This window comes from Mesoplodon bidens (genome assembly GCF_964165515.1).
Source record: "Mesoplodon bidens genome assembly, chromosome: 19".
NCBI lineage: Eukaryota > Metazoa > Chordata > Mammalia > Artiodactyla > Ziphiidae > Mesoplodon > Mesoplodon bidens.
This window is the reverse complement of record NC_138179.1, coordinates 18026321-18053210: the sequence shown is the minus strand read 5'-3', so window position 1 is coordinate 18053210 and position 26890 is coordinate 18026321. Positions and strand designations below refer to the sequence as shown.

The window sequence follows — 26890 nt, the reverse complement described above, 5'->3', positions numbered from 1 at the left end:
CCTACCTACATTTATAATGGGAATGTTGCATACGTAAAAGAAAAAGGGTCACGGTTCTTCCACCCCAGAGATCAAATTACTTGTGTTCCTTTCTAAGCCCTGTCCTTACGCATATATAGTAATTTTTGTGGTTATAGTTTTGCTATAGGTACAATGAAAGGACATTTTTTTTTTACCCACACTTGACATAAGCATTTTCCATATAGTTATAAAACACTTATTGTTGTTATGAAGGTATTATGTAACATGTGTTCAGATAATACAAAAATATGAGAATTTCCACATCCAGAGGTGGTTCTGACCCTTCCAGATTGTCTTCTATGCATGTTCACATATAGGGTCTTTTTTGTCTTGTTTTTATTTTGACAAGAATGTGATCATAATGTACGTATATGCTTTTACCCAAACTTGTGGGAGTTTTTTGTTGTTGTTGCTGTTAATTTATCAAGGAACCCTCTTCATACAAGACTGTGTGAACCAGCCCAGTCTTACTCCTTTTCATGACTGCAGAGTATTCTCTTGTGTGGATGTGGTATAGCTTATTCAGTCAACTCCCTAATGACTACTTTTAGATTGTTCCTAAATTTTCTGTAATGCAAAACTTAAGTATATTTAACTGTTTCCCGTACTCTTGGACTTCTATTTTTCTTTTTTTAAGTTTCACTGAATTTAGAGTAAGTTACTGGGCTTAGCTAGAAAAACTGGAGTACTCTTAACTGTAATTGGAAAGAGCAAAGAAGTGTTTGGATGACTAAGCTTTTCTTCCCTGTCGTTTGCTCTTTAGCTAGCATAACAATCCACATTTAAGAGACCAACTTGATTGATCAAGGTAGTTTCTTACTATTTTGCATGTAGGATTTTGGGTTCTTTGGCTAATATAGGGCTAACAGTAATGGTCATTTACAACTGTTCCAGGATCTTTGTTTTTATATGATACTACGATCTCATTGCTTATTTGACCATAGGTGTGATAAAGTTAAAAAAAAAAATTCTTAATCTCAGTTGTGGGTAGGTATGAGTTGGTGGAAAACAGAAAACACTGTAGGTTTGGCTTTTGGTTCTGTTTGACAGTCTATTATTATTATTATTACTATTATTATGATACTCGAATTCAATTAAATTCTCCATCTGTACTTTGGATCCCATACCCTCCCCCATCTCAAGAACCTTACATAGTCCAGTATTCCTTTATTTAAATATTTAGTATCTGTCAACTAGTTTCTTCTTTTTGACTTATTAAAAAATTTAGATACAACTCATATATCATAAAATCACCATTTAAAAGTGTACAATTCTGGGGGCTTCCCTGGTGGCGCAGTGGTTGAGAGTCCGCCTGCCGATGCAGGGGACACGGGTTCGTGCCCCGGTCCGGGAAGATCCCACATGCCATGGAGCGGCTAGGCCCGTGAGCCATGGCCGCTGAGCCTGCGCATCCGGAGCCTGTGCTCCGCAACGGGAGAGGCCACAACAGTGAGAGGCCTGCGTACCACAAAAAAAAAAAAAAAAAAGTGTACAATTCAGTTGTTCTTCGTATGTTCACAAGGTTTTGTAAGTATCACCACTATCTAATTCCAGAACATTTTCATCACCCCAAAAGAAACCCTATACCCATTAAGCAGTCACTCCCCCCTACTGTGTCTCATCAACCCCTGGAAACCACTCATCTGCTTTCTGTCTCTACAGCTTTGCATGTTTTGGATATTTCATGTAAATTGAATCATAATATGTGGCCTTTGTGACTTTCCATTGACTTTTTTTTTTTTTTTTTTTTTTTTTAGCGTTACGCGGGCCTCTCACTGTTGTGGCCTCTCCCGTTGCGGAGCACAGGCTCCGGACGCGCAGGCTCAGCGGCCATGCCTCACGGGCCCAGCCGCTCCGCGGCATGTGGGATCTTCCCGGACCGGGGCACGAACCCGTGTCCCCTGCATCGGCGGGCGGACTCTCAACCACTGCGCCACCAGGGAAGCCCCTCCATTGACTTTTAAACGTGTTTAAATCTTCCATTAAAAAATTAGTAAAGGGCTTCCCTGGTGGTGCAGTGGTTGGGAGTCCGCCTGCCGATGCAGGGGACACGGGTTCGTGCCCCGGTCCGGGAGGATCCCACATGCCGCGGAGCGGCTGGGCCCGTGAGCCATGGCCGCTGAGCCTGCGCGTCCGGAGCCTGTGCTCCGCAACGGGAGAGGCCACAACAGTGAGAAGCCCACATACCGCAAAAAAAAAAAAAAAAAAATTAGTAAAGAAACCTCTCCGTCAGCCCTACCACTTCTGCCCCATCTCTCCCTTGCATAACTCAGCTTCTTGAAGAATTATCTATTTTTACTGTCTCCATTTTTTCATACCATACTTAATCTTTAGCACATCCCAGGGTGGATACTGAATTCTACCACTACGAAAGCAGCTCCTGAAAAGGTCTCCATGGTCTCACATCACTAAATCCAGTTTCAGTTTCCAGTTGACTCCTGAGAAGCACTGGGGTAACTGACACTCTTACCCTTCATGGACACCCTCTTCCCTTGGCCTCCTTGGCACCACATCACACTCTCCTGGTTTTCCTTCTTCCACCCTGTCTCCTGGTGTAGCTTCCTCTGTAATGATTGTATGTACAACCATTAAAGGATTCTTTGAGGCTTAGTGTTAAGTTGTCTTTTCCTCTCACTTTGTGTTTTCTCCTTAGGCACACTCTCATCTCTGCCAGGCCCTCATTTGTTTGTTTGCAAATCACCTATACATTTTTTCCAGATTTCCAAATCTCTTTTTCCAGGTTTTCTGGGCTCTATACCTAGAGATCATACTTACTCAATATCTCTACTTGGATATCTCAAATACAGCTCAAATTTATGATATTTCTCCTCAAAAATGGTTCTCTGCGTGAGTTCCCAATTTCAGTGAATGGCACTATCTTGTTGAACAAGCCAGAACCCTAGGAGATGTCTGTAAGCACATCCTCCCTCACGTTACCTATCAGTCCATTAACAGATCTTGTCAATTTCCCTTCCTAAATGTCTCTACATGCCTTTCACTTTTCCCTGTCTTTGCCACCGCCACCTTTGTCCAGCCTCTTCACTCAGATGGCAGCAGGAACTTTCTCATTGGTGTCTCTGCTTCCACTTGGTCCATCCTTATTCCACACCAGACATAAATCCTTAACATAGATTATAAGTATCCTGGTGTGATACTTTCACTTTCAGAAGTGTCCTGAATTAATTGATAAAATTATATGGTTACCCTAATTATAAGGTCCTATATAGTCTGGCCTCTATCTTCCTCTCCAGCCTCATTTTAAACCATGCATGCTTACCTTGCTATCTGCATTTTAGACACAGTGGCTCTCAGTATGCCCCATGAAGTCTCCTGCCTCAGGGTCTTTGTACTTGCTCTTCTCTTTACCTAGGACCCTAGAATACTATGATCCCTTCCCCCTGTTCTTTGTTCATTTTTATTTTACTTTCAGTCCTCAGGGAAGCCTTCTCTGACCTTCCTAAGGCAGTTCCACTTATTATGTAGGTTTCCTAGCACCTCATATCTATCTTTTTTTTTTTTTTTTGCGGTACACGGGCCTCTCACTGTTGTGGCCTCTCCCGTTGCGGAGCACAGGCTCTGGATGTGCAGGCTCAGCAGCCATGGCTCACGGGCCCAGCAGCTCTGCAGCATGTGGGATCTTCCCAGACGGGGGCACGAACCTGTGTCCCCTGCATCGGTAGGCGGCCTCTCAACCACTGCGCCACCAGGGAAGCCCCCTCGTATCTATCTTTTACAGCATTCATCACAGTGACAATTTTACATATATTCGAATGATTCTTAAATTAATACCTACCCTCTACCAGACTGTCAGCTTCATGAAGGGAGAGATTATGTCTGTATTTGCTTTTACTACAGTATCTCCAGCATTTTGCACAATGCCTGGCATGTAGCTGACATGTAATACCTGTTGAATGAGTAAAGGAATGAACGCCAGCAATCACAACCTCTTAAAAATTCTAACCTATTCCATATAACTCAGTTGAGCAAAGTAGTGCTCAAAGAGAGTGAAACACTTTTATACTTCTTTAAAAGTGTGGAGTAGCCAAGTACCCCAACTTTCTTTTTTTTTCTTTTTTTTTTTTTGCGGTACGCGGGCCTCTCACTGTTGTGGCCTCTCCCGTTGCGGAGCACAGGCTCCGGACGCGCAGGCTCAGCAGTCATGGCTCACGGGCCCAGCCGCTCCGCGGCATGTGGGATCTTCCCAGACCGGGGCACGAACCCGTATCCCCTGCATCGGCAGGCGGACTCTCAACCATTGCGCCACCAGGGAAGCCCCCCCCAACTTTCTTTATAATTCTGTTATTTACAATAGAGGTTGCCACCTGTCGGCCTGTGAATTGTATAAGGTTTGCAGTTATTTATTGTCCACATATATTTTAAGAATCATAGAAATTTCATATAAAAATATGGGTTGCTGGTTTCATTTGGAAATTTTAGAGATCTAGCAGAACTGGGCCAGCAAACCCACTTGATATTAATTACCTAGAACTGAGTAGTGACCATCCCCTTTGAAATGGTCATTTGTGTCATCTGGCATAGTGCTACCAGAAGTGTGGCCATTGGTCTGCCCGCTCTGCCAAAAACCATTTGTTACTGTCCATAGAGGCGAGGACCTTGTGCTGCACGTTTAGTTCAGCAGACATGTCTTTGGTTATGACTCTCAGTGTGTTGATGTACGTTCTGGCACAAGTTCTGTATCTTGTCAGGGACTGGCATTTTGAGTAATATGTTGTAAATATTTGAGTTTGCAATTCCTGAATTTCACAATTTTATTCAAAATGTCGGTGCAAAATAACATTCAGAAATTTTAGGTTAACAATTCTGTAAATAGGTACTGCTCTTAGATGATACTGCTCATCGTTTATTTTATAAGGTATCTAGGTTATTAAGTTTCTTTGATAGAAAAATTCTGAAATTTCACATTTCAGGTTTTAAGGCTTTGAACATAGACATCAGAATTGATTATATTCCTTTTGTGCGTCTAGCAATGAAGCTTAGTAATAGATTGGGCTACCACTATAGAATAAAGAATGTGAACTTGTTTGAATGCTTTAGTGTGGTACTCAGATGTGAACTTCTTTCCATGTGTAAAAATTGACTATCGGGCTTCCCTGGTGACACAGTGGTTGAGAGTCCGCCTGCTGATGCAGGGGAAACGGGTTTGTGCCCCTGTCTGGGAAGATCCCACATGCCACGGCGTGGCTGGGCCCTTGAGCCATGGCCGCTGAGCCTGCGCGTCCGGAGCCTGTGCTCCGCAGCAGGAGAGGCCACAACAGTGAGAGGCCCGCGTACCGCCAAAAAAAAAAAAATTGACTATCATTGCCGTGTCATTAAAGGAAATGAGTTGGCCCATCTTTTTTGAACACTTGACTGATTTCAAAGGAATAAAATACAATATTCTTGTTAGAATTAAAAATAAAGTTTTTATAGATTTAGTATCTTTTTATTGCTACATAATTTATCTTGTTGAACCTGAATTTGTACTGCTTTTTATTAAGGAAGGAATACAAAGGCAGTGCTAGCCTTTTTTTTTAATGTGAAAATTGATTGAGGCAATTGCTGTGCTATTGAGTGAAGCAGAACTGTGTTCATTGTTGCTTGCCTATGGATTATCTCTCTTTTTATCAGCCCCCACAAATGACAAAATTAACATATCTACCTCTGATGACTAGGAATAGACTTAATATCCCTTTAAACAGGCTTAATATATTTTAATGAGACTTTTTATTGCTAGCGTGTATTTATGCAATAAACTTCCACTTCCACTGTTTCATAGAAACTTGTCTTTAAAAGATCACAAATCCTCACCTAAATGTAAGGTCAGTCATTTTTGAAGTTATTATCCTCCTGACTTTGTTCCAGCATTTTGTATTTTTGACAGTTGCTGCACAGTTGCTTCTTCATCTCATTTAATGCTTTTCCTGCCTCTCAAAATAGTTATATTGACACAAGGTTCTTAAAAAGTTAAACGTCAGTGTATCATATGATATATTCGTACATATCTACTCAAGAGAAATGATAACACATCCTTGTGAAGACTTATATGTGAATATTTACAGTAGCATTGTTCATGATAGCCAAAAAGTAGAAACAATCCAAATAGCCATCAAGTGGTGGATGGATAAACAAACCACAAATGTGATTATTCATCCAGTGCATAAACCACAATGTGGTTATCCATACAATGGAGTGTAATTTGGCTGTAAAAAGAAATGAAGGGGCTTCCCTGGTAGCGCAGTGGTTGAGGGTCCGCCTGCCGCTGCAGGGGACACGGGTTCGTGCCCCAGTCCGGGAAGATCCCACATGCTGCGGAGCAGCTGGGCCCGTGAGCCATGGCCACTGAGCCTGCACATCCGGAGCCTGTGCTCCACAACGGGAGAGGCTGCAACAGTGAGAGGCCTGCGTACCGCAAAAAAAAAAAAAAAAAAAAAAAAAGAAATGAAGTACGGACACATGCTACACTATGGATGAACCTCACAAATATTATGCTAAGTGAAAGAATCCAGATGCAGAGATCACATATATGATTCATTTGTATGAGATGTTCACAAAAGGCAAATCTATGGAGACAGAAAGTACATTAGTGGTTGCCTAGAGCTGAGGGTGGAAATGAGGAATGACTTGGAGATGGGCACGAGGTTTCTTTTTGGGGTGATGAAAGTGTTCTAAAATTGGATTGTGGTGATGGTTGCACAACTCTGGGAATATACGGAAAGCTATTGTGTACTTACAGGTGAATTTATAGTATGTAAATTATTCCTCAGGAAACCTGCTAAAAATAGTCACATTTAAAATTTTGGTGCTTGTAGTATTTGTTATATTTAAGTATGTTAACCTGTTTTCATTATTAAACATTTTATACTGCTTCCTTTCCACTTTTAAGTATGATTTTCAAAGAATGCTACCATCAAATCATGTTATTTGATAATAGTAAAAATAACCAGCATTTGTAAAACGGTTACTATGTAGTAGGCATTAATGCTAGTACTTTTCACAGATTATCTCACAGCAACTCTACATATAGGTATTATTATCCCCATTTTACAGCTGAGGAAACAGTCTCATAGAGGCTAAATAACTTGTCCAGAGTCACATAACTAAGTAAGGAGACAGGCAGGAATTGGAACAGAGGTACTCTTGTCCTCTGTGCTTCATGTATGAAGATGCAGTATTTTTGGTGGAAATTTATGCTGTCTTTCACATACTGTGACTGTTAAACACCCATATGTGTATGCCACTGCACTGAGTGCTCTGGGTAACTATATGTGTGATCTCCTAGGAAACAGGTGGGTGTTTGGTCCTGCCTGGTTGCATTAAAGCTTGTAGAATGCAGTGAGTCTTACTAATCAGTTTTACTTCTTTTTCTCCACCCCTCAGTCTTAATTTTAAAGACCCTGAAGCAGTCAGAGCTCTGACTTGTACTCTCCTAAGAGAAGATTTTGGACTTTCTATTGATATTCCGCTGGAGAGACTAATTCCCACAGTTCCCTTGAGACTTAACTATATTCATTGGGTAGAAGATCTGATCGGTCATCAGGACTCTGACAAAAGTACTCTCCGAAGAGGAATTGACATAGGTACATGGTTTTCAATTATTTTTTGGCTAAATATAAGTTTTATAAATTTTGCGAGGTCTTTGCAAATTCTTTGAAAACTTCTGGGTATTTGTTGTGTGAAAGAAGCTGACTACAGATATCACTGTTCTTATTTGGGATACCTAGGCTTTTCTGCTATCACTTTCTCTTGAGAAGGGATTGTCAGCACCAAACAGGGAGCAAGGGTGTTAAGAGAAGTGCAGAATGAAAGTGAGGCCCTTGTTTTCTTAGCTTTTCAGATTACCACGTTGATGTCTGTGTCTGTTGGGCATTACTTTTACTCTGAATTATTTGGTGTTAGTACAGTAGTCCCTATATTGGGATTTTGTGGTGATGGTCACTTAATAAAAGATCATGTGGGACTGAATACTTTTAGGAATCTCTTAGGTGATTATTTGTAGAGAGTATTTAATCCAAAATTAAAGGGAAGAAAAAAGACATCGAGTTAAAGGAAGATGTTCTCTTAATTGTAATCTTCTGCAATGGGGAGGACTGTCCTGTTTGATTCATTTGGGAATGTAAGTAGAGAAACAGAAGGAAATGAGCCATGGTATGTTTTGCGATTATAAATGTATTATTATATGTTTTGTCATAGCCAGTATTTTCATTTGATAGGGTTTGAAATTTGTTAATCTTTTGGCCTTTACTAATCCTTTATAGAAAGTGTGAAGAATTGAGTTAAAAACTGTGGACCCTATTTCTAAACATAGTTAATGGGAAACACAGTTTCTAGATAGTAGTAAATGTTCAGCATTTGTGTGTGTTTTCAGTGCTCATCGTACATGAGCTTTTCAGCAGCATTTATTGACCCCCTCCTTTCTCCTTTATGCAATCTCCTCCATTTTCTTCCACAACACCAGACTCCTCTGGTTTTCTGTTTTCGTTTCTAGTCACTCTTCTCCCCTTTTCAGGCTTACTTTCTTGTATTAAATGTTGAGAATCCCTAAAGCTCAGTCTCTAACCCTTTTCTTATTCAGCACGCTACCTCTAGGCAATTTCATCCATATCTATGACTTTATTTTCTGCTTCCATGTAGATAACCTACAAATTGTTTATTCCTCTAACTCAGATTACTTTTCTTGAACTGTAGTCCCAAATATATGAGAAACTTGGATATCTCAAAAACATCTCAGACTTTGTGACGTCCAAGACCAAACTCATATTCTTTCTTCCTAATCTTGTCGTCCTTGATGTTTACTTCTCTCCATTCTCACTGACAATGTCTATCACCGTTTCCTGTTTTTCTCTCTTAAATATTTCTTAAATCATCTATTTTTCTCCTTCTCAGCTGCCACCATCCCAGTCCAAGTCACCATCATTTCTCCCTGTCAACAGAATAGCTCCTCAACTATTCTGTTCTTGTCCACTCTGTTGCCCCTCCATTCCATTCTCCAGAAAGTATGTATAAAGCATATCTGAACACATCTTCTTTACCACTTTAATGGCTTCCTATTGCTTCTGTGATAAACACCCAAAACCTTTATTAGGCCTATTAGAGTTTTCATTGTCTGATTCCTGCCCTCTAGGTCTCTCTCTAGGTCTCTCTAAGCCTCATCTTTTCTCTTTTTTAATAAATTTATTTATTTTAATTACTTATTTTTGGCTGCGTTGGGTCTTCATTGCTGCACGCGGGCTTTCTCTAGTTGTGGCGAGCATGGGCTACTCTTTGTTGCGGTGCGTGGGCTTCTCATTGTGGTGGCTTCTCTTGTTGCAGAACATGGGCTCTAGGTGTGCGGGCTTTAGTAGTTGTGGCACACAGGCTCAGTAGTTGTGGTGCACGGGCTCTAGAGCTCAGGCTCAGTAGTTGTGGCTCACGGGCCTAGTTGCTCCGCGGCATGTGGGATCCTCCCAGACCAGGGCGCGAACTCGTGTCCCCTGCATTAGCAGGCAGACTCCACTGCGCCACCAGGGAAGCCCCCGCAGGCAGATTCTTAATCACTGCGCCACCAGGGAAGTCCCTCTAAGCCTCATCTTATATTCTTCTCTTTTTTGTTTTTGGCACTTGTTCTAATAAGATGTCATGATTCCAGGCCTTTGTACATGTTGTTCCTTCTGCCTGGAACTTCCCACTTTCATCTCATTAATTCTTATTTGTACTGCAGTTGTCAACTCAAGCCTTATTTTCTCAAGAAAACCTTCTCTGACCTTCCAGCATAAGATAGGTTCCTTGAATATGAGCTTTAGAAAACCAGGTTTTTTCCTTCATGGCATTTTTTTTTAGTTTTAAACTACACATTCACTTGTCTGATTGATTAATGTCTTTCTCTGCCACTAGATTACAAAGTACAGAGCCTATTACTTTTTTGCTTACTATAATATCCAAAAGCCTAGCAAAGTTTCTGGCACACAGTAGGTGTTCAGTAAATGATTTGTTGAATGTCGATGGATAAATACGTCATTCTTTCAACATTCAAAATTCTGAACATCCAGTATGAACTAAGCACTATGTAAAAATAATGGAGTTTAACAAAAGTTTTTTTTCTTTTATGTTCATGGCAGAAGATTGGCTGATGGGTTATAAAAAGCTTTAAAAGCTTGAGAGCCTATTTAGTACTAATTTATTTTAATTATGCCCCAAACCCTCTAAAATAACACTTGGGGATATAGGAGGTTAATGGATTTTAGCTCTTCACAAGGGGCACTCTTGCTGAAATCACATTCATTCTAATTAGGGTTCTATATAAATTCTTCCCCCAGACTCTATTAGTTTGCTCTAATTCTATGGTTATACACTTTTCATTTTTATTTATCGCTACAAGGATTATTACCCATTTAAACATGTCATTCATGGGCTTCCCTGGTGGCGCAGTCGTTAAGAATCCGCCTGCCAATGCAGGGGACACGGGTTCGAGCCCTGGTCCAGGAAGATCCCACATGCTGTGGAGCAGCTAAGCCTGTGCGCCACAACTACTGAGCCCACGTGCTGCAACTACTAAAGCCCGCGTGCCTAGAGCCTGTGCTCCGCAACAAGAGACGCCACCACAATGAGAAGCCTGCGCACCGCAATGAAGAGTAGCCCCTGCTCGCCGCAACTAGAGACGGCCCGCATGCGGCAACGAAGACCCAACACAGCCAAAAATAAATAAATAAAAAATTTTAAAAAATGTCATTCACCTTTCAGAGGGGATTATTAGGATGTTAGAATGCAAGTCTTCTGGTCTTAAGAATTGAGAAACTTGATTTTTTTGGGCGAAGGACAGGTCTTTTACCTGCGTTTATTACCCTCTTGGCACCTGATATTAGGGCAGCTGAGGGAAGGTGTCCTTTTTTCTTTTTCCTTTTAAATGAAATTGAAGTATGAAGAGAGAGGTAGTTGTATGAGAATCAAGGGCCTGGGATCTGGTTTGAATTTTTTTTTCTGCAGAGCTGGAAGTGCTACTTAAATTTCCTTGATTTCCTTATTCTGAGTGGCTAGCAGGGGCTAAATGATTGTGAACTCCGAGAGGAGCTTGAGTACCCTTTACCACTCCTTCCTGCACCACCTCCTACATCCCCAAGGAGATGTTTGCCCAGTAGCATCAGGGCCAGGATGCTGTCAGGTGAACATGATAGGAAGTGTAGCAGTCACTGTGACCGTCAGAGCTTAAATGTTCTGGCTCTCAGTTGTTGTCATGTCTTTTACTAGCCTGTTCTGAGTACTTAATGAGGAAGCAGTAAGATGAGACTGGCTTTCCTCTGGGTTAGGAGTATCTCTGGCCTCCAGCTCTTCCTGCCAAATCCTTAGAAGGCTAGACTGGCACCATGATGTGGTCAGTGGAAAGTGGGCGTGGAATGGCTGGTATGGGCTGACTACTGTGGGCCTCCGAGAAGAACACCAGCTTTTCTTCTCTTGAGTGTGCTCTTTAGGATCTTATTGGCCAAGATCAGTTAAAGGTTGTAAAAGCAATTATTTGTGGTTAGTATATACTCAAACATATACTCGTCCAGTCTATGGTTAGAGGTTCTACATGCAAGTTTAGGACCAAACCCTAGTTGTCAGAGAGATTTTTGCCTGGACCATTTGCCTTTGAACGTCTCCCTTGAAACTATGGTGGGGCAAGCCAATGACTGATGTTTTGGATCTGGATCAAGTGTTTTTCCATGTCTCCACATCTAAGAAATGAATCCTCTCTTTAGTTTTTAGGGTTTTTTTGTTTTGTTTTGTTTAACTTCTGGTTTCCTTCAAGTGACAACTTACAGATAGATATGTGGGGAATTGGGTGGTTTAATATTATAAAAATTTTATACCCTATGTATTTTTTTCTGCTTTTGTAGAAGGGGATATATACATTGATCTATTTTAAGATATTACTGTGGTGTTTTAACAAACAACACTGATTTCTTTCAAGAAAACCAAGTTTGGGAGAGATTTAAAATGAAGACTTTTTATAAAGTAAATTAAATTGCTTTGACAATTTTCAGTTAGTCAGTCATGTATTTCTTGATCACCAGCCAATTATGCATACTTCATTTTACATACAGCATACAAAGAAGACAGCAAGGTTTCTACCCTCTAGGAAATTTGAATCTAATTATGAGTTAAGACTAACATACATGAAGCCAGTAGCCACAGTATGTGTGTAATCAGTACCAGCTTGTGGTTTAAGCTGTTAAGGCTATAAGAAATTCTAAGAAGTGAAGAACGGTGTTTTTGCTTGTTGGTCTCACCTTCCTCTCAGGTGTGTGCAATGTATTTTGAATTCTTACTGTACTAGGTACTGGGGCATCCTGCATCTATCCTTTACTTGGAACAACCTTAAATGGCTGGTATTTCCTTGCAACAGAAGTAGATGACATGTGCTTCAACTATGCAAAGAAGAATGTGGAACAGAATAACTTATCGGATCTTATAAAAGGTTAGCTCTGTAGAATAAATACTCCTCTCAAGCTTTGTTTATTAACCTGTCTTTCTAATTTAACACATCTCATTGTCTTCTGCTTTAATATACAAACTTCGGTAATTCAAAACAATCTGGTACATTGTAATTTGGCTTGCTGCTTTGTTACCAGAATTAACTCAGAAAGAAACAGAGTAAACACAGTCCATCCTCATAATTTGTGAATTCTGTGTTTGTGAATTTGCCTGCTTGCTGAAGTTTGCCTACTAGGGGCTATTTTTAGCCTCCAGATCAATACTCATGGTACTTTTGCGGTCATTCACAGACACGTGCAAAGCGGCAAAAAATTTGAGTCACCCAGCATGCATGTTCCCAGCTGAAGTTGGACAAGTCAGTGCCCTCTGTCTTGTTTCAGCTCTCATACTGTAAACTAGTGTCCTTTTCATGGTCTGTTTAGTACCACTTTTTTTTTTTTTTTTTTTTGCAGTTTTGTGCTTTTATTGGTGATGTTGCTGTTTATAATGGCCCCTAAACACAGTGTTTAAGTACTGCCTAGTGTTCCTAAGTACAAGAAGGCCATGATGTGCCTTACAGAGAAAATACATGTGCCAGATAAGTTTCATTCAGACATGTTATAGTACTGTCGGCCATGAGTTCAATGGTGATGAATCAGTAAGGATATTTATTGATCGGTTGATAAAAATGTTGGGACCAGAGGCTCAAACTTACCTAGTCATGTATTTCTTTTAGGAGCCTGTGGTTCAGTATTCACTAATTCAGTGTTCATGGTGACTTTATAGAACACAGCTACCACTAAAGATGAGAATCAACTGTGTATAAAGTAGCCTAGTCACCAAGATTTTTAAAAGGAAGAAAATCCTGCTATTGATTAAACTATGCTGTCTTTTTTATTTCAGTACATGGAACTGTGCTACAAATAGTCAAATCCCCTTAATGCTTAGTTACTTTTTACATCTGTGCTTATTGTATATATATATACAGGGCTGGGTTTTTTAATTTTATTTTATTTTTTTGTCATTAAAGAGACTTTATGTCTCTCTTTGGAAGAAACAGGGTTTTCTTACTAGTGTTAAACATATCGTAAGGGGAGATATTAATATATTATTAATGAGTTTTTTAGCTATCCATTCCTGTGTTACAAATTACTCCAAAATATGGCGGCAGTAAACAATAAACATTTATTAATAATCTTGTGGTTCCTGTGGGTCAGGAGTTTGGGTGTGGCCTAGCTGGGTGGTTCTTGTTCAGAGTCTTTCATGAGGCTGTCGTCTGAAAGACTGGGAGTAGAGATGTGCTTTCCAGATGGCTCACTTACATTGCTTTTGGCAGGAAGCTTTAGTTCATTGCCATGTGGATCTCTCCTCAGGGCTACTTGAGCATCATTACAGCATGTCAGCTGGCCTCTCCTAGAGCAAGTAGTTCAAGAGATAAGGCAAGGAGGAAGCCGTATTGCTTTTTATGACCTAGCGTCAGAAGTGATACCCTATCACGCTCATCCCATTCTCTTCAGTAAGAGCAAGTCATTGAGTGAAGCTACACTTAAGGAGAGGGAAATCAAACTCTACCTCTTGAAGGGACTAGTATCAAAGAATTTGTGGACATATTTGAAAACTACCACAGTATTAATAGTAGTTAACAATCTCTGTTTTTTCTCCTAGTGGTAAAAGTACCACAGAAGACACTCCTGATGGATGCTCTTAAAGAAGAATCTGAGATAATCTATGACTTTTGCATGTGCAACCCTCCCTTTTTTGCCAATCAGTTGGAAGCCAAGGTAAGATATCTTCTGCTTTAAAGTAGTTGAATATTTAGTTAAGTTTTCCTTGTTTGCAAGATAAGAGCAACTTTTATTTTGGAAGCTATATCAGTTAGGATGCTTCTGGTATCAAGCACCTGAAAACCCAATTGAGATTGACTTAACAAGAAAGTTTATTGGTTTACATATCTGAGAAATCCAGCAATAGCATGGACTTCAGGAACAGTTTGATCGAGGAGTTCATGATAATATCAAGGTTGAGGCTCTGTTTTTTCAGGTTCCCCTTGGCTCTTATCGGGCCCTTGATTTTTTTTGTTCTCAGGCTGGTTTACTTGTGGCAGAGTAATATTTGGGGAGTGGGAGAGGGTGAGAAGAGAGCTCTTTTCTTCCCCAAACCATTTAACGTTTGGGTTTCTTCTGATTGGACCAACTTAGGTTACAGTCTGATCTACTGCATTGGGCTTACTGGCTTAAGGAGAGGGTCATTGTTTTTACTGCCAGCTGTCATTTGATAGCAAACAAATGTCTTATTTAGTCTTTCCAACTTGAAATGAATATATTCATTTCATGAAATAAAATATATTTGCTTATGAATATGGAAAGAGATGCATTGGCTAAAAAAACTAACCTATTAAAAATCAATAAAATATTATTGATTTAACCTAAGTTTTCCTTCATCTAGAGAAGAATTAATAGAAAGTGAATAATATTAATCAGAAGGAAATGACGGGATGTGTATGCTTAAAACTTTGAGAGAATAAATTGTTTTTAGAATCACTCAGATACTCTAAGGTACCATTTACATACCTCATAATAAAATAAATTACAGATGGATTAAATTTGGTTGCAGAGGGGGAAGTGGACAGAAATTTATTAGCAATACCAACATTCTAGATTGGAACATGAAGTGAAGCAGGATTTAAGAAATCTAAATTTTAGCCTTCAGTGCAGATAAATTTGAGAACTATTGATAAAATAGCCACATCCTGGCGTACATTTCTTTTAAAAAGTGTTGAGATACAACATATATACATAAAAGTACACATGCCATGAGAGTAAACTAGATTTTCCAGAGTGAATATTCTTATAGAACCAGCATCCAGATGAAGAAATAGACTGTAACTAGCACCAGAACTAAATATCTTTTTATAGCAACTTTACTGAAATACAATTTACGTGCCATCAATTCACCCACTTAAAGGGTAGAATTTAATTATTTTTAGTATATTCACAGTTGTGCAGCCATCACCACAATCAATTTTAGAGCATTTTCATCACCCACCCTGTGGAAAAAAAAAAAACAAAAAAACCCACACCCATTAGCAATTACTCTCGGTTTCCTTGCAGCCCCCTTAGTCCTAGGCAACCATCAATCTACTTTCTGTTTCTGTGGAGTTGCCTGTTTCGGACATTTCATAAAAATGGAATCATATAATATGTGGTCTTTTGTGACTGACTTCTTTCACTAAGCATAATATGTTTTCAAGGTTCATCCATATTGTAGCATGTATCAGTACTTCATTTCTTTTTATTGCCGAATAATATTCCATTGTATGGAAATATCACATTTTACTGATCCGTTCATCTGTTGATGGACATTTGGGTTTTATTCACTTTTTGGCTATTTTGAACAATGCTGCTGTGAGCATTCATGTACAAGTGTTGCGTGAACATGTTTTCATTTCTCTTAGGTGTATACCTAGGAGTGGAATCACTAGGTCATATGGTAACTCTATGTTTAATTGTTTGAGGAACTGCCAGAATGTTATCCAAAATGGCTGCACCATTTTTTATTCCACTATGAGTAGTGTATGAGAGTTCCAATTTCTCCACATCTTTGTCAGCGCTTGTTTTTATCTGTCTTCTTGATTATAGCCATCCTAGAGAGTATGAAGTAGCATCTCATCATGGTTTTAATGTGCATGTCCCTGATGGCTAATGATGTGGAACATCTTTTTGTGTGCTTATTGGCCATTTGTGTATCTTCTTTGGAGAAATGCCTGTTCAGATCCTTTGCCCATTTAAATTGGGTTATTTTTCTTTTTATTATTGTTGTAAGAATTCTTTATGTATTCTATCTGTAAGTCCCTTATTAGATATATTATTTGTGAACATTTTCTCCCATTCTGTGGGTTGTCTTTTCATTTTCTTGATTGTGTCCCTTGCAGCCTGGAAGTTTTTACTTTTGAGGAAGTCCAGTTTATCTATTTTCTCTTCTGTTGCTTATGCTTTTGGTGTCATATCTAAGAAACCATTCCCTAATGCAAGGTCATGAAGATTTACTCCTATGTTTTCTTCTAAGAGTTTTATTGTTTTAGTTTTTTACATGTAAATCTTTGATCTATTTGGGTTATTTTTTCATATCTAAGAAACCATTGCCTAATGCAAGGTCATGAAGATTTACTCCTATGTTTTCTTCTAAGAATTTTATTGTTTTAGCTTTTTACATTTAAATCTTTGATCTATTTGGGTTATTTTTTTATATGGTGTGAGGTAGGAGTGGATTAAATATTTAAATTTTAAAAGTGACACCATCAGGCTTCCCTGGTGGCGCAGTGATTGAGTCTGCCTGCCAATGCAGGGGACATGGGTCCCTGCCCTGGTCCGGGAAGATCCCACATGCCGCGGAGCGGCTGGGCCCGTGAGCCATGGCTGCTGAGCCTGCACGTCTGGAGCCTGTGCTCCGCAATGGGAGAGGCCACAACAGTGAGAGGCCTGCGTGCCGCAAAAAAAAAAAAAAAAGTGACACCATAAAATACTAGAAGAAAACAAAAAAATATTTATATAATCTTTGGGTGGAATATTTTCAGTGTATGATACCAAGAGAGAAAACATAAAGAAAAAGTGACAGAATTAGCTAGATAAAAAGGTAAAATGTTAGTATGTTTAATCACAAAGATGGAAGGTAAAGACCCTGGGAGGGAGTATTTGCATGAATGCCATTGTTTCAAATGCCCAAGATTATACGATTTTTAAATCCCAAATCTAGCATGATACCTGGAAACGGAAATTATGTCTAAGCATTCTTGTGTAAAACTAGGTTACAGTCAAAGAGCTGGCCTCTTAAGGTGTAAAGGTTTTTCACTGGGGTTTGTTGTTGTTGTTGTGTTGTTCAGGGAGTAAACTCTCGAAACCCTCGAAGACCCCCACCTAGCTCAGTAAATACAGGAGGGATCACAGAGATCATGGCAGAAGGAGGCGAATTAGAGTTTGTTAAAAGGATCATCCATGACAGTTTACAGCTTCAAAAAAGATTAAGGTAAGTTGGTAATAAGAATATTATTGACTGTGTAATTCAGAAAGAAACCATGTCACTGAGAGGAAACAAAATCACTGTGGTCTGAAGAATAAACAGATAAAACCTGAAAAGGTAGAAGGTCCTACAGTCTGCAAAGACCCTGTTTCTGAGGATGCTCTCATGCCTTTAATTGATTTGTGTTTCCTGTAATCTACAGTGCATGGATAGAAAGGAGGAAAATACCATATTATTGTATTGCTCCCATTAGTATGGTCCTGTGATGGAACAAAACTGATTCAAACATGGCTTTTGATTAGAAAACAGATGGGTTCAGATCTGCCCCATGAACCAGAATAAATTTGTTGCCTCGTCCTTGAAGCAATTTATGTTCTTGGAATCAGTCTCTCAAACGATGACAGATGTGAGGACATTGAGCTGTCAAGAGCTTAATGAAGGGAAACTGAGGTCACTAACCAGCTCCAGAGGAGAGTTAAGGCTATTCCTTTTTAAAAGCTAATTATTTCGGACAACACACCTGTCATTAAGCAGCATAAGGTACTCAGAAAGAGCTGTTTGTCTCGCTTGACTTCTCACCCTGCCAAGTGTTGGTGAAATGATGGATAATGTGGTAGTTCAGACTAAAAGGGCTTTCAACCCTAGGATTTAGCTTTGTGACATAGAGAAGAATTTTTAAAAATTGTGGTAAAATATGCATAACATAAAATTTACCATCTTAACCATTTTTAAAGTGTACAGTTCAGTAGCATTAAGTACATTCATATTGTGCAGCTAACCTCCAGAACTCTTTCTTCTTGTAAAACTAAAACTCTGTACCCATTAAACAACTAGTCCCCGTTCCCTCTCTTCCCATAACCCCTGGCAACCACCATTCTTCTTTCCATCTCTATGAATTTGACTATTTGAGGTACCTTATGTAAGTGGAATCATATTTGTCCCTTTATGACTGGCTTCTTTCCCTTAGCGTCAGGTCCTCAGTATTCATCCACGTTATAGCATGTTTCAGAATTTCCTTCCTTTCTAGGGCTGAATAATATTAATATTCCATTGTATGTATATACTACATTTTGTTTATCCGTTTATCTGTTGGTGGACACTTGGGTTACTTCCACGTTTTGGCTATTTGTGGATAACGTGGCTAGGAACACAGATGTGCAAATATTTCTTAAGACCCTGCTTCGAATTCTTTTGGGTGAATACCCAGAACTGGAATTGCTAAGTAGGGAAGCCTTCCCCCCCCACTTTTGGATTTATAGGTGTTTAAAGCTGCTTATTTTAGTAGGCCAGTTCCAAAATCAACAAATAACCTGATTTGTTAAATGTGAGTTTATTTAAATATGGAAAGCAACTGGATTCTTGGATGATCTGCTTCAGAAAATTTACACAATATTAAAGCCAAAGGTTAATAAATTTTTGCCTTAAATTGATTTCTTCAACGAAAAATGGTACAGATGAACCTGTTTGCAAGGCAGAAATAGAGACACAGACATAGAGAACAAACGTATGGACACCAAGGGGGGAAGAGAGGGGTGGGGTGAATTGGGAGGTTAGGATCGACACATATACACTAATATGTATAAAATAGATAACTAATGAGAACCTGCTGTATAGCACAGGGAACTTTACTTAATGCTCTGAGGTGACCTAAATGGGAAGGAAATCCAAAAAAGAGGGGACATATGTATACATATACCTGATTCACTTCGCTGTACAGCAGAAACTAACACAACATTGTAAAGCAACTATACCCCAATTAAAAAAACAAACAAACATTAGGATGTGAGGAAGAAAGAGCCTTAAGTTATACTGAGCATTGAGAAGAGTCTGAGTAAGTAAAGTAAACTTAAAGCAACAGAGCACCAAGACTCATGACAGTAGGTAACCAGGGCCATGTGGCCATTTCAGTATCTGTCAGCTTTTGAGGGAACTGGAGTCATTCAACAAAATGGGGAAGGTTGTTTTCAGGAGCCTATTGATCAGTAAGTTGTATTATTTCCAAAGTTCCATTTGAACTACAAAAAATATGTTTTAAATGAACACCATTCTAAGAGAGAGGAAGCTGGTCAGTACGTTCCAAGTCCGCCTGTACCTGGCTCTATGGCAGCCCGCAAATTGAATGAAAGGTGAACGTTTGCTGGGAAGGGTAAATTGCTAGAGCCCATCATGTCTCTCAAGAGTCAACCATTTCAAGGTTGGTGTCGCATATAGGAAAAGTTACCCAGTTACGATTCATATAAAGAAAGGGTTCAGCAGTCTTGTCTGCTCTGTTAGGACTCAGGCAGGTTGAGAGGGAAGGTAAAAGGAAGAAAGGAAGAATGAAGTGATTTTCATGGAAGAGAAAATAGGGCAGTGTTTTTTTTTTTTTTTTTTTTTTTTGCGGTACGCGGGCCTCTCACTGTTGTGGCCTCTCCCGTTGCGGAGCACAGGCTCCGGACGCACAGGCTCAGCAGCCATGGCTCACGGGCCCAGCCGCTCCGCGGCATGTGGTATCCTCCCGGACCGGGACACGGACCCGTGTCCCCTACATCGGCAGGCGGACTCTCAACCACTGCGCCACCAGGGAAGCCCAGGGCAGTGTTTTTTGAAAGAGTTTTGCTCACAAATATTGTTTACAATTTCATGTCATACTTTGGTGACTTTCATTTGTATATGTTACCAGTTCATGTCCTGCATATTTTTGTAGTTGACATAATGTTTATACCACTATTCAACTCTCAAATTTTAAAATGCTGTGGAAACTGCATATTTTGAAGCTATGAAAAATAAGGGATTGAAAACAAGTATTTAAACCCCACCATCTGCTTCTTATCCCCCTTCTTGTTCCTGAAGAAATGCAGAAATTAAGCCAAATTTGTAACATTATGGAGTGAAATAAGTTAAATTTGTTGGACTGATCTTAGTGATGGCACTCCAGATGCCTCACCTCCCCGTTATGATTCATGCCTTGCCTAAGTCACACTCAGCAGCAAGTGCAGTTTTGTATCTTAAGGAATTTTGCAGCTGGGAGGCCCTTGAGAGAGAAAGTTATCCAACCTCTTAGTTGTACAGATTAGAAATTTGGGACCCAGATCTCCTAATTCTGGTCCAGTGCTCTTTCCACCACTCTGTGTAGCCTCTGTAGCCCAGACTGCAGTTAGACTTCTAAGTACACAGCCTTTTCTTTTCTACTCCTTTTCTTTTCTTTTTTCTTTTCTTTATTGTTGAGGTATAATTGACATATGACATTATTAGATGGCCTTTCTACTGTTGATGAAGATTTACAAGTGCTTGTCTTAATAGCATTTTCTTTTTTTAGAGACTCACTCACCTAACCTTCTAAATACATTAGCAGACTTTATCAAACCCCTTATGGCCTGGATTTTACTCTTGTCATTGGTTATTAGGTCTATAGCTGATGCCCTTTAGGGCAGTGATTCTTTGATTTTTCCAGGAACCAGATTTACCAAGTTCCAACTTAATACTGGTGTTACTCCGTTTTTGCTTTTTCCTTTCCATTCCTTACCCCCTGCCAGATGGTGGAGACGTCTTGGGTCTGGGTAAAATCCACATATCTGGTGATGGATAATAAATTTTAAAATCTAGGCCTTTTGAAATGTGATTCTTTGACTTTTTTTGTTGTTGTTGTTGATGTGGACCGTTTTTAAAGTCTTTATTGAATTTATTACAATATTGCTTCTGTTTTATGTTTTGGTTTTCTGGCCAGGAGGCATGTGGGATCTTAGCTCCCCAACCAGGGGATCGAACCCACACCCGTTGCATTGGAAGGTGAAGTCTTAACCAATGGACTGCCAGGGAAGTCCCTCTGACTTATCTTTTAAATTTTTTCTCATTGGTAAAGTGAGGTAATAATAGCTACCTCATACCACATAGGGTAGTCATAGAATTGAATGAATATGTATTTGATGTAATTAAAAATAATAATGAACAGTAAATAGGATCTTTTAAACTCTTGACCATTTTAGGAATCCAGTAGATTTAAATGCTATGGTCTACTGTGTTGAAAGGAAATTTTAAGAGTACTCTGTTATTTTACTTTAATGCAAAGTCCCCCTCCTTTTCTGTTTTTTTCTTAAAACTAGGTGCTGGCATAGTTACGGGGTGCTGTAAATGATGGTTGCAAGGAACAATTGTAGGGCTTCCCTGGTGGCACAGTGGTTAAGAATCTGCCTGCCAATGCAGGGGACACTGGTTCGAGCCCTGGTCCAGGAAAATCCCACATGCCGCGGAGCAACTAAGCCCGTGCACCACAACCACTGAGCCTGCGCTCTAGAGCCTGCAAGCCAGAAATACTGAAGCCTGCATGCCTAGAGCCTGTGCTCTGCAAGCCTGTGCACAGCAACGAAGAGTAGCCCCTGCTCACTGCAACTAGAGAAAGCCCGCGCGCGGCAACGAAGACCCAACATAGCCAAAAATAAAATTAAAAAAAAACAAAAAGGAACAATTGTAAATTTTATAACTGAGCTTGAAAGACTGTCCAGTTCTACAACAAACTTTGACTTACCTTTATAAAAGGGTAAGCCACTTCATTTTCCTTGTCTGTAAGGTTGGGATAATACCTTTTACGGTATTAAATGTTAAAAGAACATAGGAGCCAGCTCCCACATTGTTAAAAGAACAATATGGGACAATATAAGCTCAGAATGAATAATGACAATAATGGATTATAACCCACTGAATAAAGTAAGCAAATAAAATACAAAGGGGATAGAGGAAAAGCTCCTTGTTTACTCTAGAATGCCAACTAGTAAATGTAGAAGGAATAATAAAATTAGAAAAATCACTGTTTTGCAATCATTATAGTAATAAATGATTCATGGAGGAATCAACAATGGAAAATTTGAAGAGGAACAGGATATTTTCATAGTTTCAAAGTATTTCCCCAGTTTCAAAGTATTTCCCCAGTTACAAAGTATTTCGGTTACAAAGAGATATATGGTAACTTTATAGTGGAGAGACTGGGGGATACCACCTTGACCAGGTGATCACCTCCTGATGGGGGTCAGGGGTCACCTAGAAGGACACGTAGCATCTCTGTGCTCTTCATGCCCAAAATGTTTTACCTGAATCTATGAGGAAATTTCAGAGAAACCAACTTGAGGGATTTGTAAGACAATTTTTCAAAAATATTAAGGTCGTGAAAGTAAAAAAAGACCACAGAACTGTTCCAGATTGAAAGAGACTAAAGAGACTTGCCACGTAAATGAAATGCATGATCCTAGATTGGATCTTGCATCAGGGGAGAAAATTGACATGAAGGACGTTATTGGGATAGTTGGTGAAATTTGAGTATGGACTGTATTCCAGATAACAGTATCATATGAGTGTTAAATTTTCTCAATTTGATCATTGTTCTATGGTTATAAAAGAGAATGTCCTTGTTTATAAAATGTACATGCCAAAATATTTAACATTAGGGGCATGATGATGTCTGTAGCTAACTCTCAAATGGTTTAGGAAAAAACAGAGCAAGCAAATGGGGCAAAGTACAGGGAATCTGGGTGAAGAATGTACTGGAATCATTTGTACTAACCTTGCAATTTCTATATGTTTGAAATAATTTCAAAATAATTTTTCTTGAAACCTGCTGTCTCTAAGGAATTACTAAATGCTGTAATGAGTGGAGTGCTACTTTCATCATTAAAATAGTATAATGGGTTCAAAATCTCTTGGGTAACTGATCTTCCTTTTCATTTTTTTTCCTACATACATTTCGATTAGTTGTCACAAGATGCCTGTTAAGAGTAGCTAGGATCTAATGGGTAGGCTTTTTTTTTTTTCTGGCTGCGTCAGGTCTTAGTTGCCTGCGGCACACAGGATCTTCGTTGAGGCCTGCGGGATCTTTTGTTGTGGTGTGTGGGCTTTTCTCTAGTTGTGGCGCGCGGGCTCCAGGGCGAGTGGTCTCTGTAGTTTGCAGCACGAGGGCTCTAGTTGAGGCGCGCGAGCTCAGTAGTTGTGGCGCATGGGCTTAGTTGCCCCACAGCATGTGGGATCTTAGTTCCCTGACCAGGGATTGAACCTGTGTCCCCTGCATTGGAAGGCGGATTCTTTACCACTGGACCACGAGGGAAGTCCCTCAGTAGGCATTTTTTTAAAAAGTGAAGCTAAAACAATTTTTAATACACCCAATTACTTCTGCTTTTTCTATAAGAAATATAACTTGCAGAAAACAGTTGATATATTGATGAGATTCAATCTTAAAAGATAGGGAATTCCCTGGTGGTCCAGTGGTTAGGACTCTGCGCTTTCACTGTCAAGGGTGTGGGTTCAATCCCTGGTTGGGGAACTACGATCCTGCAAGCCGTGTGGCCAAAAAAAAAAGAAAAGATTCACGATGTACTCTTTAGCTTACAGTAAGGGTTAAAAGAAATGAACTCTGCCAAGCCCATGTTAAGTACCAATGACATATTACAAGCCTGAGTTATTTAAATATTTGCTTCCCTTCATTTCCTGAGGAAATTTGTAGCATCTTTTGTCTCTGTTCTGGGCCTTTTCTTGGCTTCTGGTGACTCTGATCTAATCTGTTCAGGACATGGATGCAACTACACATTATCATACTAAGTGAAGAAGTCAGAGAGAGAAAGACAAATACCATATGATATCACTTATATGTGGAATCTAAAATATGGCACAAATGAACCTATCTACGAAACAGAAACAGACTCACTGACATAGAGAACAGACTTTTGGTTGCCAAGGGGGAGAGGGGATGGTGGAGGGATGAAGTGGGAGTTTGAAGTTAGTAGGTGCAAACTGTTACATATAGAATGGATAAACAACAAGGTCCTACTGTATAGCACAGGGAACTATATTCAGTATCCTGGGATAAACCATAATGGAAAATAATATAAAAAAGAATGTCTATATGTATATAACTGAGTCACTTTGCTGTACAGCAGAAATTAACACATTGTAAATCAACTATATTTCAATGAAAAAAATTTTTTTAAAAATCTGTTCAGGAATGCTAATTTTAAAAGAAAGGTGTTAATTAACCTTTTTTTTTTTTTTTTTTTTTTTTTGCCGTACGTGGGCCTCTCAGTGCCGTGGCCTCTCCCGTTGCAGAGCACAGGCTCCGGACGCGCAGGCTCAGCGGCCATGGCTCACGGGCCCAGCCGCTCCGCGGCATGTGGGATCTTCCCGGACCGGGGCACGAACCCGCGTCCCCTGCACCGGCAGGTGGATTCTCAACCACTGCGCCACCAGGGAAGCCCCAATTAACCTATTTTATACTATTACTTTGTGAGCACTAATTGCTCTTAATTTCTTTTCCTTCATCTTGTTCCTAACATACCAAAGGCTTTTAATTCCTGGTTAATGATTTCTCCACTGCCTTCTTAAAGGGAGCATATTCTTTTTCTTCCAAACCTTGTAAAGCCGCCAAATGAGATAGATTATGCTCTGAGTAAATTTACCCAGGTTTGTTTAAAGTAATTTAGGTAGGACAATTATTTATTTCAAATCAGAAAAAGGATTGATTAAACAAAAATAAGGATTGTCATCCGTTGTTGAACCCACAAGCAATAAAAACAAATAAAATATTGGTTAATGCACACTACTTCTAAAGCAGTATAATAGTATTTGTCATACTTTTATAATTAATAAGATTTTCATCTGTATTATTTAATGTATTAGGTTGAACCATATAAAATTGCCAGTCTTCAACAGTTTCCAACTTATAAAAATGGAAATTTTTTGTAGTTTTAACTTAGCATGTGATTTTAGAGGCTCTTAAATTCACTTAGAGTTTTTGTTACTTTAAAATTTACCTTCATAATAGCTATTTTGCATACAGACAAATGCATATTGAATGTATATCCCCTTAATCTGAAATTTCTCTTTAAAACTAATGTGCAATTAGATGAATTTCAAATGACAGGAGTAATTATGATGCTTGGTGAAAAAAGCAGGATACAGATTATGTTGCTAATATAACTAAGCTATGTTATAAAGCAAGAAATATGCAAAACATTACTATATTGTTAACTATTCTTTATGTATATTTGAAGATATAAGGTACATCATTATTTAGAAATTTATATATTTAAATCAGTTCTATTGAGGTATATAACTTGCATACAGTTACATTCTCCAATTTAAGTGTATGATTTGATGCATTTTGACAAATGTGTACATTACCATCACCACAATCAAGATATAGAACATTTCCATCACTGTAAAAAAGTTCCCTTGGGCTTCCCTGGTGGCGCAGTGGTTGAGAGTCTGCCTGCGGATTCAGGGGACGCGGGTTCGTGCCCCGGTCTGGGAGGATCCCACGTGCCGCGGAGTGGCTGGGCCCGTGAGCCATGGCCGCTGAGCCTGCGTGTCCGGAGCCTGTGCTCCGCGACGGGAGAGGCTGCGTCAGTGAGAGGCCCAAGTACTGCAAAAAAAAAAAAAAAAAAAAAAAAGTTCCCTAGTGGCCCTTTGCAGTCTCTTTCCACCCTACCAGCCTCTAGTGATCACTGATTTTTCTGTCACAGTAGTTTTTTGTTTGTTTGTTTGTCTTTTGTTTTGTTTTATTTATTTTTTGGCTGTGTTGGGTCTTCGTTGCTGCGTACGGGCTTTTCTCTAGTTGTGGCGAGCAGGGCCTACTCTTGGTTGTGGAGCACGGGCTCTAGGCACACGGGCTTCAGTTGTTGTGTCACAGTAGTTTTGCCTGTTCTAGACTTTTAAATAAATGGAAACGTACAGAATGTAGTTTTTTGTGTCTGGCTTTGTATTGTAAATATTTTAACTTTTCTGTGTATTATGATGTTTTGACCTCTCTGGCTGGGGGAGACTGCCCCTCCCTGGGCTCTTTGATTCTTAGACATGGCAAAGGACCAGCCTGAGCAGGCCTTGGATCTGCAAGCCCAGAGCTCTCCCTCCTCTCTCTGCCCTTTCAGCCCAGGAGGCCATCTTCCTCTGCCTGAGTCACCCCAGGGCTGGGTGCCAGGCAACTGAGGACCACTCCATAGCCCAGAGCCCACAGAGGTTATTCACACTAGCTGATCCTACAGTGCTACTCTTGCCCTGCCTTGCCATCCTGAGGAAACCCCAATAAAGGCCGTGGCCTAAGCCCTCCCCTCACTCCTGTCATCTGCTTCCTGACCACCCTAGTGTCTTCCCCATGTGACCCTGCATGGTGAGTCCTGCCTGTCTCTAGGAATTGTAAGTATAATAAACTTTGTTTTTTCCTGAGCCTGTCCTCTGTCTCCTTGTGGCTGCGCCTTACTGGCCATCTCATAAAAGAACACAAGACAGGCTTTCACGTAGCATGTCCATGCACTGTATGAATAGTCTCCCTTTTTATTGCTAAGTAGTATGCCATTATGTGAATATACCCAGTTTGTTAATCCACTCACCAGTTGATGGACATTTGGATCATTTCCAGGTTTTGGCTAGTATGGATAACACCACTGTGAACATTTGCATACAAGTCTTTGTG

At 39.8% G+C, this 26890-nt stretch overlaps 1 protein-coding gene across 1 annotated transcript in view; it reads left to right on the top strand.

Annotated features, from left to right (window-relative positions):
• The window catches only part of METTL16 (methyltransferase 16, RNA N6-adenosine), a 61878-nt gene that overhangs the window by 12559 nt on the left and 22429 nt on the right, over positions 1–26890 (top strand). The window contains exons 3-6 of the mRNA XM_081219239.1: positions 7399–7598; positions 12311–12451; positions 14113–14228; positions 17327–17469. Of these exons, the coding sequence (XP_081075365.1) occupies positions 7399–7598; positions 12311–12451; positions 14113–14228; positions 17327–17469 (600 nt within the window). The remainder of the gene's footprint in view (positions 1–7398; positions 7599–12310; positions 12452–14112; positions 14229–17326; positions 17470–26890) is intronic.